We start from the raw sequence: 13,409 nt of genomic DNA, 5'->3' as shown, positions 1-13,409 counted from the left end.
CAGTCGACGTGAGATGGCTTCTTCTTTGCCTTAGAAATCCAAGTGCTGTGCCAAGGGATTTTTGGCTGAGGGAGGCAAAAAAGTGAAGAAGCGCCGGTCGATCGCAATGGGAGAAGATGACGGAGGTGACTGTGCGGAGGGTCTAACAGCTGTCTTTGACTGCGAGCCTATTGCCTGATCGGTGCAGAGGAGCGTCTCGGTAGGTATCGGCGCAGTTGGATGAAGCGCTTGCCCTGGGTCTGGGGCAGGCCAAGGGCCGAACCAGACGGCCAGCTGCCGGTTCGTGACTGGCAATGCAAGACAGGGCAGAGCTTGGTTGGAAGATGTTGACCAGACGTCAGCGCCGTGGTGGAAAGCCGCAAAGGTGATGGATGGCTTTGGGTACAAGTACATACCAACCGAGCCAGAAACAAGGAACCGGCAAAGCGGCGGCAGGTGGCGGACAAATCACTAGCAATTAGCGCCCCCCCAAAGACCCTTATGTAATAGGATGGTGCAACAACACGCCGGCCGATCAAAGTCGGAGAAAAATCTTAGGTACTATAGGTACAGTAGCGCCCAACCTCAGGTTGCTTCTCCCCACGCTCGCCAGAGGCTTTGGGCCTGGGTGGTGTCTTGGGTCGGCTGGGTGACAGCGGAACATCACGACATGAGTACATCACCAAACTGAGGTACTGTGTATATCTGATGTACAGTACGGTACTACGACGGCACCTTGCCCTTACCAGGCCGATTCGGCCTGCAGCACCTGCCCCTCCACGGCCCGGGCAGCGTCTCAACCCACGTCGTCTTCTCTTTTTGGAGACAAAAGAATCCATGCAATAACAGAGCGCTGCATGCAGCCTATGCATCCCCGACCCAAAGCAACCCTCAGCAAAGGTGACAGGCTTCTCACGTACCCTACGTACCCTAGGTAGACCCTGTACTGCCTGTACCAACAGATTCCTCTTTTGGCTTGTTGCCGTTGAGCCCCTCCTCCTCTGTATGTACCGTAATTACATACCGAACATGGGCGGCTCACTCCTGGCTCCCAAGACGGGTAATATTTTACATTGGACCCCTTGCCTCGCTCTGACTACCACGGCCTCCACGACGAGTCTCTGCGAAGGGAAAGAGGGGCGCCAGTGCTAGGAACGAAAGGTCCATTGGGAGGAGCCTTCGATTACAGCCCACCCCGTTGTAACGCCGGAGGCATTCACAAAGAAAGCCGCCAAGCAAGTCATCAAGAACAGCAGGAGGCCAACACAGAGAGCTGAAAGTCAGACTTAGGGTACACCATACATATTGGTCCTTCGCTTGGCAGGCCAATCCTCTCACGTGTGGGCTTAGTCCTCCATTTGTGTTCCACTGGGAAACCGGAAGGTCCACCAGAAGCTCCGTTCTTGCAGGCCCGGCAATCTTTGCGACGCGCTTATTTCTACCGCGATCCTTGTCCCCGGTGCCGGCGTTGGCGGCCTCCCGGATCTGAGATTTGGAGACAGCCAACAGTGGCCGACGCGGGGTGGCAAGCCGACTCGCTCCGAGCATGTACAGCACAGGTCGAGCCAGAGTTGCAGAGGATGCCGTGCGCAGCATGCCCCGGGCATCCTAGGTCGTCGGAGGCAGAGATGTTAAAGATTTAGGTATCGTGCATCTCGTTCTATCAGCGGCATCCTGACAGCAACTAGCATGTCCACTATTCACAGTTATTTTTTGCGCACCCTGTTGTGGTGAAAACGCTTTTACAGGGTGCCTGACCGCTGAATCATCGGCTTGAGCCTACCTTATCCCTAGTACATACATAACAGTTGCCTGAAAGGAGTGGTGTCGCCGTGATTACACCTCTCCAGTGGCCAATTGGCCCTCCACCATTGGACTCGCAGCAGCCAACGAGCCGTGCCCGCTGCCCCTCCCGAACACCGCTCCCCATTTTCCCATGCCCTAACCGCATGCATATGCGTATCTGCGGCACTCCCTGACCAAAATCTCACAGCAGCAAGCCGGCCGTACTGTAGTGTAGATGTGCGGTGCTATGCAGCACAGCAAGCCTGCGTCCACACCAGCAGACGATGGTCGGTGTCGCGCAGGAAGCCCGCCGCCATGGACGCTCTCCCCATCGTCACTATGAGGCATTTTCCTGCCCTCATCCTCTACGTCCTCTGTCTCGTATCGGCTTCGGCAACTTGATCTGCTTCTCGTTGCATGTCATCCGCAGCAACCCACAGCCCGCCAACGCCCGCCCAACCCCCGGCTGACAGGCGATTGACCAGTCAGCGGCCGCGAGTAGAGCTGCTGAACTGGCAGTGGGAATTTGGCAGCATGCGGTATGTAGTAACACACATGCACGGAACCCCGGATCCTGTCGCGCTCCTCACCAGGCTTTGTCGACATCCGATGCGGCCAAGGAACCGATGCTAGGCCCCCGGGGGCCCGGAGCCTCAACGCACTGCAATCAACGTCTGAGTTTCCCCTGAAGCTCTGTAAGGATGAGGTGTTCCAGCGCTCAGACTGTGTCAATGCAGCCTCATCACCATGCGTGGCGCTACCGACTCACCGTCAGCAGTGCGCCCAATGGCCATGGCCGCCCGTTTCACCGCAGATTTGGACTTGGCCGTCAGACTCTGAGCCCACGGGCCGGGGATCGAGTTGACGACGGACGCTGACGAGCCTAACGCAGCAACCTAGCAGGCTCCATCCTGCCGGGATGGCTGCCGGGGACGGCGAGTCCGAAGACGGTTCACAAAGGAAAGACGGGAGTTTTGATTTCGCGGTGTGCAAAGTGCACAGCCGGTGGAGCTATGTACCAGACATTTCAGACATTTCCCGCCAAATGTTGGGCCGAAGATCCCTGTCCGGCATCCTTCCTCTCCCATGAGATTTACGGCGTACGCCACACGTGGTCCAGATACTCGCTGAAAGTCGACAGCAGAATGCCCGCATCGTTGCGAGCTCAACATTCAGGGACACTGCATGGCTACATATCATGCCGGCCAGGCCATGGCGTCCTTGGCATGTGCCGCGGAAATCAAATCCCACATCCGCCGTCTGTGGGCGTTCGTCGAACCCCCAAGTCCCTTCGAGGTCCTTCGACAAGACAAGCTTTTGCCAAGCCCGTCGTCAGTCGATCCTTGACCATTCGTCCTGCGCCCTTGCTTTTTTCGTCTCAACTCTGAAGTGCACCAGACTGGCTGGCGCCGGGTGTTGTTGTTGCTGCTTTTGGTGTTTTTGGTGGCCCTTTTTTTTTTTTTTTTTTTTTTTTTTTTCTTTCCTTCTTTCTCCGCCAATGCCTTTCCCGGCCAGAGGTTGTTCCGCTAGGCAGTAAGCTCGTACCTAAGTAACTATGACATGTGACGAGAACACATCTCACCACATCCGCTCGAGCATCACCTAAGCCTTGTGTGGTAAGAACAACTGGCAAAGCCCTACCAGAGAAGGAGGGGTACAACTGCTGAATCGGAAAAGAAGGTAAATTCGGTTAAAGTAAACAAGCGAAGTATACCTACTCTCCCCGGGGAATCATCCCCCGACCAGCTGTCTGCCTTCCCAAGTCATATGAAAGAAATAGATTAAAGCAAGTTCTGAACTCAACAGAACTGTCCAACTTGGAAACATGATACACCCTTACACCCTTTTTGCTTCGTTGTGTTCGGTTTACAGTATGGCGATCTGGTATCCCGTGTATCTCTGGTTCACCCTGCCAGAAGACACGGTTGTGGGTGCCTGCTTTAGGTGGTATTAGGGTGCATCCAGAAAAGCAAGCCACGACTATATCCGCGATGTTGGTATGACCAATGAACCAATGTACAAGACTCTCTTTTACTCTACCAAGGTCGTTGGTACTGCTAAGCGCCCAACGAATTGTGTCACGGTGTGGGTGAGAGGGGTGATTGTGGCAGTGCAAGTTCGGCTCTCAACTCAATAAAATGTGGACATGGCCCAGTAAAACACGGCAAAAGAATGCCTTGCCTTTCATAATTTCTCAAAATCTATATCGAAAATTCCAAGTACCCCCTGGAATACTCAAGTATACATCTGCGCAAGAGATGATATCGGTTGGCTAAGAGCTCAGGGGTTCTATCCGCCACTGCCTTTCCCACCACCAGCACACTCATCCAAATAGATGGCCTTTTCTGACTTCCCTTGTCCAGTCCCACCTTCATTCTCCCCACCATCACTCATCAGGCGGCAGAGAAGAATCAAATGGCACTGAAGACGAATGGACAGAAAACCAAAATTACAATTGCCTTGATATCCGTTCCCCCATTTACCCATTGAGATGCCACCAAAATGGCCCCAACTTAGCAGCGCACCCCCTTGCCGTACTCAATCTTCATCCCCGTTACGCAAGACAGATACTATCATCATCCACCTCAACACAGTCCTCCCCATCTTAGTCCCGAGCCTGGCTGTCAACCGTAGCCTGCTCGCCTTCCTCCCTCCCAGCACCAACACCACGGCCGCCATCAGCAGCCGTACTTTTCGCCTCCAACATAGCCCTCGCCACCAGATCCGCAAATTTCATCCCCTCAGGCTTCCCCAGACCCCCGGCCACCCGAGCAGCAGCGAACAGGCTCCTCGGCGTCATCCTCTCCCCCATCGCCTCCTCCGCCCCAGCCCCGGTGGCAGGCCCAGCGCCATCCCCATCGTCCACCCTGTAATACCCCGCCGCCCCCTTCTCCCCCGTTTCCCCACTCCCATCACCACCATCGACCAACCTAGTCTTGAAATACTGCACCCGTCCTTCCCTGCCTCGCTTATTACTATTACTATGATTACCCGACGACGACGATCCCGATCCCGATCCCGACCCCGAAGACGAAACCGACCGCCGGATCCTCTCCACCTCTGCCTCGAACGCCCGGTTGTAGACGTTGAAATCCACCGCCGTCGGCGAGTCAGACACGGTATCGGCGGCCGGGAGGTCCGCGTCGCTGCCGAAGCTGTCGATCCCGCCTGTTCCGATGCCGAGCAGGAGACGGGGTTCGGCAGCGGCGGTTGAAGCCGAATCTGTCGGCGAGGACGCGGTGGAAGAAGGGGAGGCGTGGTGTTGGGAGCGCAGGCGGTCGAGGCTGGCCTTGCCGACGCGGGCGAGGAATTGCTCGCGCTCGCGGAGCAGGTGGGCCGCATACTCGGCAGTGGATTTTTCAGAGGTTGGCTCTGGAGGAGGGGGTTCCGAGGGAGATCTTGAGTCGGTGTCGTGGGCTTGGGCGTTGCCGAGGCGGATGGATGGGGCTTGTCCCTTGGGCGTCAGGAGGCTCTTGAACTTGGATATTGCTTTCATCTGGCCGTGAGGGTCAGCTAACGGTGGATGGGCCGTGATGAGAAAGATAAAGCGCATGACTTACAACGCAGATCAAGTGGGACATCCGCCTAGTGAAAGCGTGGTTCAGCTCGAGGGGGTTTGGAGGGTCGACGGGGTCGGCGCAGTTTTCTTCGGCACTGAGTAAAGGATCTTCGCCCCATTTCGTCACCCATGGATGCTCCTATGAGGCGGTTAGGGACATCGTGCGCACCCTCCACCAGTTGGCGGCGCTTACCCTGAGCTCTGGCATCTTTATCCTTTTTTCCGGGTCCTTCTCCATCAGCCTCCCCATCAGATCGACGAAATCCGGATTTTCGTCGGGTGGGAATTTAGGGTCTTCGGTCTTGATCGCCTCGTACATGTCCAGAACTCCGCTACGCTCAAACGGAATTCTTCCGTAGCGCAAGCAATAGAGGGACACGCCCATGGACCAGATGTCGGCTGCTTTGCCGGAGACGTCGCCGTGTTTCGCAATACACAGTTCGGGGGGCAGGAATGCCGGCGAGCCTGCCGACTTGGATGTTCTCATATCCTTGGCCTTTTCAAACATCTCGGACACGCCAAAGTCGACAATCTTGAGGACGTCATCCTCGGTGAGCAGGAGGTTCTCGGGCTTGATGTCGCGATGGAGGACGCCCTGCGAGTGCACTAACGTCCTTGCGTGAGTACGTGGTCACTGATAAGACTGGGATGGGAAGACTCACAGTACTCTATGCCGAGAATCAAGTCTCGGAACCAATGGCGGCATGTCTCCTCCGGGTAGGGGGTAGCGGATTCGCCGAGGCCAACCTTCATGACAACACCCTTTTTGCACATCTCCAGGACCATGTACACGGTATCCTCCTCAGGGTCGTCCAGCACTTCGATCAGCTGTACGAGATTGGGATGGTTTAGCTTCTTCATGATTGCAACCTCTTCGCGGATGAGGAACAGGGCGTCCTTGGCCTCCTTGGCTCGGTAATCGGAAAAGCCAGGATTGGCGGTATCCGGGGCGCCAAAGCCAGCCCGAGGCGGGAAGCGGCCAAAATGTCTTGGGCCCTGGCGGAGGATATTTGACTGGGCACGTTTCCTAAGACGTGTTTTCGAGAAAGCTTTGACGGCCTGTTCAAAGGGTCAGCACCTCGTTCAGTATCGACTGGGCGAGGAGGGAACGCACGAATTCGCGACCGAATTGGTCGGTGGCCAGGTGTACGGCGCCGTACGAGCCACGGCCTATCTCCTCTCTGATAACGTATTGGTTGATGCGGTGATGCGTGTAGCCCTCCGAGTCATCGCTGGTGTACTCTGAGCGTGCGTTGAGCGTCTCCTGCGTGACTTGTCAGCGCGCGCGCGCCCACGTCAGCCGATGTGGTTTATTGCACACCTTGATCTCACGATGCACCGAGGGCGTCCTCCTGTGATGTCTCATGGGGCTCTGAAAGCGCTGCACATCTGGAGGCGCCGAACTTGGGCAAAGCCCCGTCAGCAGGCATTTCACAGGAAAATAGACACGGACCTACCGAGGATGTATCAAGGCAGGCTTCTCATCAGGGTCGCCATGGAATTCAACGGATATGCCCGGCGAGGCCAAGCCCGGGGCGATCGCCGTGAGCGCGGGAGGCGCCATTGCCTCCGTATCGCCCACTCGGGGGCGCAGCGGTGTAGTGTACGTGGTCGGGCGGGCTCGTGGATTGCGTTGATCCTCCGTGTCATCGGTCATCCTTATACTCTCCACTTGTGGTGAGAACAGGTGGCAGAAGATATCAGAGATTCTCTAGACACAAATATCGCAGAGGGCGCTCCTGGGGGGAAGTGGGACGCTTTCGACCGGCCGAGACCTCGTGCGTTTGGCGCTTGGCCGCCTTTGATTGCGGCCTTGCGGGGCGTGCGTGGGATGCTCGAGTGAGCGAAGATGTGGGCGTGTGTGGCAGGCCTTGGAATGGTGCCTCGGCATGGGTAGCCGCTGCTGCCGCTGCGTTCTTCCACAGGAGTAACGGCTCGACACGAATTCGGGAAATTATATGCTTTTGAACTCGCGAAGACGGCGCACTACCCCCCAAGTCGCTTAATAAAGGGCGAGAGCTGTGACGGTGCTGAAGCTGGAATTGAGTCGCCCAATGACCACCACAGAGGCGGCAAGGCTCGCGGTCCCTGGTTTGATGTTAAGAAATTAAAGTGCCGGCCAACAGTTCAAATCTCATTAAAGATGGCCGTTCAAGCATGCTGCTGAACAGGCAAGGGTGTGTGTCGAGTTATGTAGGTACCCCAGCTGGGTCGACGGCATCTCGACTTCAAAGCTCCTCGGGGAGTCGCCCACTCACAGAGCAGCATTGTCTCGTAGGGCAACCCTCCCGGATCGCAACCCTGCCCCTCCACACCCCCCACCAACTACCCCGCACCCCTGCTCTTCCCTGAGAGCCTCAGGGACATGGTGCAAAACGGGCCTGAACGGGCCTGAACGGGCCTGAACGGACCTGAACGGACCTGAACGGACCTGAACGGACCTGAACGCACCTGAGCGGACCTGGAATGCTGTAACTTGATTCGCGTTTTGGCCGAATTCTTTTGGCTTGAGGATAAGGTCGAATTTGGAACAAATCTCACGGCTATGGCCCAGCAATTTGCCTAGGGCACCTCAGCCTTAGTTAGCCCTGGCAGGGTCGTAATCCTACTACTCAGCAACTACCGCACAGTGCAGGGGCCAAGGCAAGCACAGGGTAGCCTGCATGTGCCCGTGCCAGGGATGATGGTGAGACCTCGCATAACCGATCAATCAGCGGCAAGCGCCGCGCAAACCACAGGAATCGTGACGACGCTCCGATTTGAAGAAACCCGACAACCCTCCCGTGCCCGCCGGCTGAACCCCCCGACCGTCTCTACGCCGTACCTGCCGGCATCACATTCTGTCCCGGCCTCGCGTCCCCGGCGCGAACTCCGCTTCCGCCCTGGGGACCTCCCCAGCCCGATAGAACGCCATGGTCGTCTACTCGTTCTACATCTTCGACCGGCATAGTACGTTTGTCAAAGGGCCCCGGGAAGAACAACCCAACCCCCCCCCTAACATAGCCACTCCTCCCAGCGGAATGCATCTACTCCAAGTCATGGGTACCGCCGTCCCAGCCCCATGATGCCACGGCCACTGCCAACGGCACGACCACAGCCAAGTCCTCGTCGTCGTCGGCCGCCAACGACGCCAAGCTCATCTTCGGCACCGTCTTCTCGCTCCGCAACATGGTGCGTAAGCTGGGCGGCGACGACGACGCCTTTGTCAGCTACCGCACCGCCCAGTACAAGCTGCACTACTACGAGACGGCGAGCAACCTGCGCCTGGTCATGCTGACTGACACGGCCACGCTGAGCATGCGCAACGTGCTGCACCAGATCTACATCAACCTGTGGGTTGAGTATGGTATGCATCCGAAACACAATCTGCAACCGGAGGTCGTGTGGGATTGGGGATAGGAATAGGGGTAGGGATCAGTGATATTTATTAACATTTGTGATACTGCAGTCGTCAAGAATCCGCTTTCCCCGGTCGAGCACAAGGGCGGTCAGGGTGTGAGGAACGAGCTGTTTGAGCTGGGCCTGGATCAATTCATCAGGGGGTTAATGTGAGGAGTCGATACGGGGCCCGAGTGAGGGACGGGAAAGGTTGGATAACGGCCGGTGGTAAGAGACCTCTGTACAAGCTCGGGCCTCCGACAGAGCCAATGCCACGCATCCGGTACCCCTACGATGCGGACGACACCACGACAGCTGACGCTGCTGAAGCTCGGAGACAGGTGGGGAAGCCGGGACAGCTAGCATCGAGGTAGACTGCGGCTCGAAGACTTCAAGTGGTAGAGGTCTTGCCTTATGGTTGGAGCGAGGGCTTAGCGTTGTTCCTGTAGATAGATACCCTGAAGCCATGATTACATGCCCACGTTATTAATATCAAACCGGGCATATATTCCAACACCATTCCAGATTCCCGACTACACACATACCGATGAACTACTTGAAATCGTGAAACCAAACCCGAGGCTTGTATGTAATTTGTGCCCTGTCTGCCGCATGCTAACCATATTCTACCCAAGGAACAGGTATAAACCTCCGAGAAATACAATGCGTTCATGTCGGCGAATCAAAACCCTCTCTTCCTCATCCATTTGACTCCCAAAACCTGCCGATAGATAATACACATCTATATCAAATCCTCACCTCCCCTCAGCAGCACTGTTTGCCCTCTGCCACGCGCTATGGAAGCTCGCATCATCCGCGTCATCCACAAAGAGAAAACTACTATCCCCGGCCCTCCCGTTCCCGCCCGAGGATACCTGACTCTGCCTCATTCCCTGATTTCCCCCACCCTGCTCCTTACCCGAGCCGTGGCCGTGGCCGTGGCCGTGGCCATGGCCGTGCTCCTCCACCTCCTCATCCCCTGCAATCTCGGCCTGCCAATTGCTCGAGTACACGACGGCCGCGAACCCTTCCAGGTCCCTCACCGACTCCATCGCCTGGAGGTACTCATTCGGCATGCCGTTGCCGATCGCGTGTGCCTGGCGGGTGAGGACGCTCAAGATCTTGGGAAGCAGCACGGCACGGCTGACGCCCCCCGGACCCCCGGGAGTTGAAGGCAGGGGGTCGACGTGCGAGGCCGTGACGGTGGGGGTGTCAAAGACCCCCGTGGTGAGCTTCTGCTCCAGCAGGAGGCCGAATCCGGCGTCCAGGAGCTGGGTGAGCACGATCGAGAAGGTGGGGGAATCGATCAGATCTGCGGTTTCGTCCAGCAGGCGGCGGAGGGAGGCGGCGGAGGAGGGGGATGCGGGCGAGGTTGGAGACTGAGAGGGGGATTGCTGTTGTTGTTGTTGTTGTTGTTGTTGTTGGTGGTGGTCGTGGTGGTGGGGGAGGGAGTCTGGGGGTGATGGATCGAGGATGCCCGACTCGCGGAGGACGAATTCCTCCATGTTGGCGGGCGGCAAGAGGAAGGGGAGCCAGGCGGTGCCGACGCCGCTCCCGGGCGCGCTGCCCTCCACCAGGCTGCGCACGTCGCGCGTGAGTTTGGAGAAGGTGTCGAGCGTGACCGTGTCGCGCGGGCTGAGGTGGCCAAAGACTTGGCGCACGGCGCCCTCGACGCGCTGCATCACGTCCACCCAGCCGCGGTTCAACAGCCACCAGCTGAAGGTGAGGTACTTGCGGTTGACGTCGAAGTCGGTGCCGTAGGCTTGCTCCGGGCTGTCGTCGTCGTTATTCTCAAGATTGATGGTCGCTTGGGTGCCGCCCGTCGCCAGCGAGACGACGCTGGAGAGGTAGCTGCGCCGGCCGAGAAGGTTGAGTTGTATCCTTGTCAGCATCGTGAGGAGCCCGAGGGTGTAGAGGAGGGTGTAAGCTCTCGTGATTGCTGTTTGTGAGAAAGGGACTGCGTTAGCATGTGCGAGAGAAGAAGTGTGTCCTTTGGTGTGAGCCTACAGCTTATCGTCAGATCATCCCAGAGCTGCCTCTTGGTCTTGCGTGCCTTCTGCGGCGTCAAGAGCCCCTCCTGCGGTGCCCCGGCAGGCCCGCTGCCCGTGGCCGCGCTGGATAATGGCGTTGGCATCGAGGTCTGGCTCGCATGCATGCCAGCCTCGCTCGGGGCGCTCGCACTGATGATGCTGCGGCCGTCGTCGTCGGTCGCATTCGCCTCGGACGTGCTGGGCGGGCTGGTGGAACCGACGCTCCGGGTCCTGGCAGCGGCCGAGCCCTTCATCTGCTGGATTTCATACGTGATCTTCTCAGTGTTCATGGCCTCGAGGATGTTCGTCGTCGCGGTTGGGAGGAGGGCGAGGACGGTGAAGGTGCAGTCCTCCTGGTTCTGCTCGAAGCGGCGGCGCAAGCTGTGCAGCGTCGCGGTTAGCCCAAAGCTATGTGGGATTCGGCGCGCTTCAATGGGGCATGGACGAGGGCGTACTTTTCCTTGGCGATGCGGTCGCTGCTCATGCGCTCGCGCGCATCTCTGAGCTTGCCCAGGACATAGCTGGTGACAACGTAACCGGCGCCGACGACGCCCAAGCCGATGGCGATGGGCGTGCGGTTGCGCTTGAACCACCTCCGCGTTGCTGCCAGCATGGTGTTTTCGGCCGATGCTAGACTCTGCCGGTAGAGCATGTGCCTGTGGTCGTTTAGTGTCGGGCTGGCTGCACGCCAGGCTGGGACTGCAACTTCAACGACCAGCCGCTGCGGCTGCTGCCCAGTCTCCAATGGCTCGGGTGCTGCTGCTCCGCTGCAGGCTAACCTCGGCACGGGCGCGCCCTGATAGGGCTGATACCGAGCCTGGGGTAACTGCGGCTGACCCTAACCCTCGCCCCTTTTGGCCTGCTCATACTGTGCCGCATCCAGGGATGGTGATCGCTGTTTGGGGTTGCAAGGCAGGAACAGGCTGGGGGTATCACGAGAACTCAACTCGGCGTCCGGTCAGATACGTCACGCTCCAGGCTGCGCTCTCCCGGACTTTCCGGCGTGTCGGCAACCTCATCATCATAAAAAGCCGGGTGATTGACAATTGCAATCGCCGACGAGAGAATCCCATCCAGCATCGCAGTGGGGGGCTTCCTGGGCCACGCTCAAATCCCGGGGTTCAGTGTCACGCAAGCTCGGACACTCCACAAAGCCAACGTCACAACGTCACAGGCTCATTTCGCTCCCTCATCCCGCATCCGAATCTCAGCTGCCCCTCAATTGCGTTGCCCCTCAGTCCACTTTGAGCATCGCTCCCACGCCGCACAACACGGGTCCCCAAGCAGTCGGAAACACCTCACAATGGATCAGCGCGGCGCCCTCGAGTTCACGCTCGAAGCTTTCGCCGACCCTAATTCTGTGCGCGATGTCGTTCGTGGTAAGCTGCTAGACCGAGCGAAGCGAGGGCTTTGTTGCCCCTGTGCCCCTGTGCCCCTCCCCACCAACCTCACCGTCCCCGGGCACGCTGGGTTCAGCACCACCACGCAACACTGCCAATGCCTTGAAGATGCTGACAGAGTTTCTATTAAGGGATCCTCCAAACAATCTTTTTCCTCCGCTTCTTCCCATCCGTTCTCCCACAAACCCGCGACGTGCTGGGGCTCGAGCTCGCCTACGTCCCCGAAGCCGAGATCGAGACGCTCATCGACCAGCGGGTGACCGCCCTCGTGCGGCAGCTCGAATCGGAGCGCCATCAGACGCCCACCAGCGGTCTAGGCATCACACCCCCCAGCGCGGGCAGCGGGCGGGGTCAGATCACGGTGCAGTTCTTTGAAAAGCGCCGGCGCAAGACGTGGTACAACATGCGCGGGGACGACGAGGTCTGCTGGGAGAGATGGACGGTCAAGGTCACTGTTGCTGAGCCGAGGACGGAAGGGGGTGCGTTTCTCCCCATATGTTCGCATCCAATTCCCATCCCCGACTAACCTGACCGAAAAAAATTTCCCAGAGCGCGCTAAGGTCCGCAAAGCCTCGGAAACTACCCTGCACAACACAATCCTCAAGGCTGTCACTCTTGCCAACGCGCACAAGGACCACATCCCGCCCATCACCACTACCGAATCGAACCCTTTTCCCTACCAGATCAACATTGGCAGCCAACACCACCAAAAGGAGGCGGCATCGGGTTGGGCCACACGCATGGGCATCTACTAGGCCAAGATACCCTATCGTTGTCGCCACTAATCTCATCTAGGAGTTAGTTGGTATGGCTATTTGCGCTTATGTGCGCGGACATGTTCGTTTCACACCGCTTTGCTGGCTTGCCCTTATGGTTGTCATAGGTTATTTGTTACGTTTTTGAGGGGCCATGCGAAGGAAACAACAAGGCGGGAAGCAGAAAGGATGGGAAGTAATGCGCCCGTTGTTTTATGGCGTGTTGGTGGAGATGGAAGACAGACGGATGGGCAGAGGGGAACCACAACAGAAACGGCGGACCAACCTGGGCATGGGATCAGGCGTTTTACGGTTCATTTACCAGTGGAGTACAAGATAGAAGCGGGTTGCGGTGGTTCTGGCTCACGATTTCATCATCGTCGAAACGGGTTGGGATTTCCTGGTATCGGTCAGACAGCAGCGTTTTCTCATTTTCTTTCCCTTTTGAGAGTCAGGTTCGAGATACCCACAATGAACATGAATTAGACTTGAGTTCTGGAGCTTCGTGTGAGTAAGCAAGCGG

The 13,409-nt window shown here is 57.7% G+C and overlaps 4 protein-coding genes across 4 annotated transcripts; 2 read left to right on the top strand and 2 right to left on the bottom strand.

Moving 5' to 3' along the window:
• Positions 1-4,369: 4,369 nt before the first annotated feature.
• Positions 4,370-6,887, bottom strand: MFIFM68171_10381 (Calcium/calmodulin-dependent protein kinase kinase cmkC; the record flags this gene model as incomplete). Its single annotated transcript, XM_071065800.1, has 7 exons — positions 4,370-5,260; positions 5,325-5,462; positions 5,517-5,929; positions 5,986-6,382; positions 6,438-6,587; positions 6,645-6,726; positions 6,781-6,887. The coding sequence occupies 7 exons, from the start codon at positions 6,885-6,887 to the stop codon at positions 4,370-4,372; spliced, it is 2,178 nt and encodes a 725-aa protein (XP_070921901.1).
• Positions 6,888-8,235: 1,348 nt separating this feature from the next.
• Positions 8,236-8,875, top strand: bet5 (Trafficking protein particle complex subunit BET5; the record flags this gene model as incomplete). Its single annotated transcript, XM_071065799.1, has 3 exons — positions 8,236-8,272; positions 8,340-8,669; positions 8,772-8,875. The coding sequence occupies 3 exons, from the start codon at positions 8,236-8,238 to the stop codon at positions 8,873-8,875; spliced, it is 471 nt and encodes a 156-aa protein (XP_070921900.1).
• A 581-nt stretch (positions 8,876-9,456) lies between these two features.
• On the bottom strand, positions 9,457-11,344 carry PEX3 (peroxin; the record flags this gene model as incomplete). Its single annotated transcript, XM_071065798.1, has 3 exons — positions 9,457-10,640; positions 10,709-11,112; positions 11,187-11,344. 3 exons carry the CDS (start codon positions 11,342-11,344, stop codon positions 9,457-9,459), a joined length of 1,746 nt encoding a protein of 581 aa, XP_070921899.1.
• Positions 11,345-12,034: 690 nt separating this feature from the next.
• On the top strand, positions 12,035-12,886 carry MFIFM68171_10378 (uncharacterized protein; the record flags this gene model as incomplete). The annotated part of the gene is made up of 3 exons (XM_071065797.1): positions 12,035-12,110; positions 12,263-12,610; positions 12,681-12,886. 3 exons carry the CDS (start codon positions 12,035-12,037, stop codon positions 12,884-12,886), a joined length of 630 nt encoding a protein of 209 aa, XP_070921898.1.
• Between the last annotated feature and the right edge of the window lie 523 nt (positions 12,887-13,409).

Source organism: Madurella fahalii (assembly GCF_045866475.1).
Source record: "Madurella fahalii IFM 68171 DNA, scaffold_6, whole genome shotgun sequence".
NCBI classification, from domain to species: domain Eukaryota; kingdom Fungi; phylum Ascomycota; class Sordariomycetes; order Sordariales; genus Madurella; species Madurella fahalii.
This window is presented reverse-complemented; position numbering and strand designations above follow the sequence as displayed.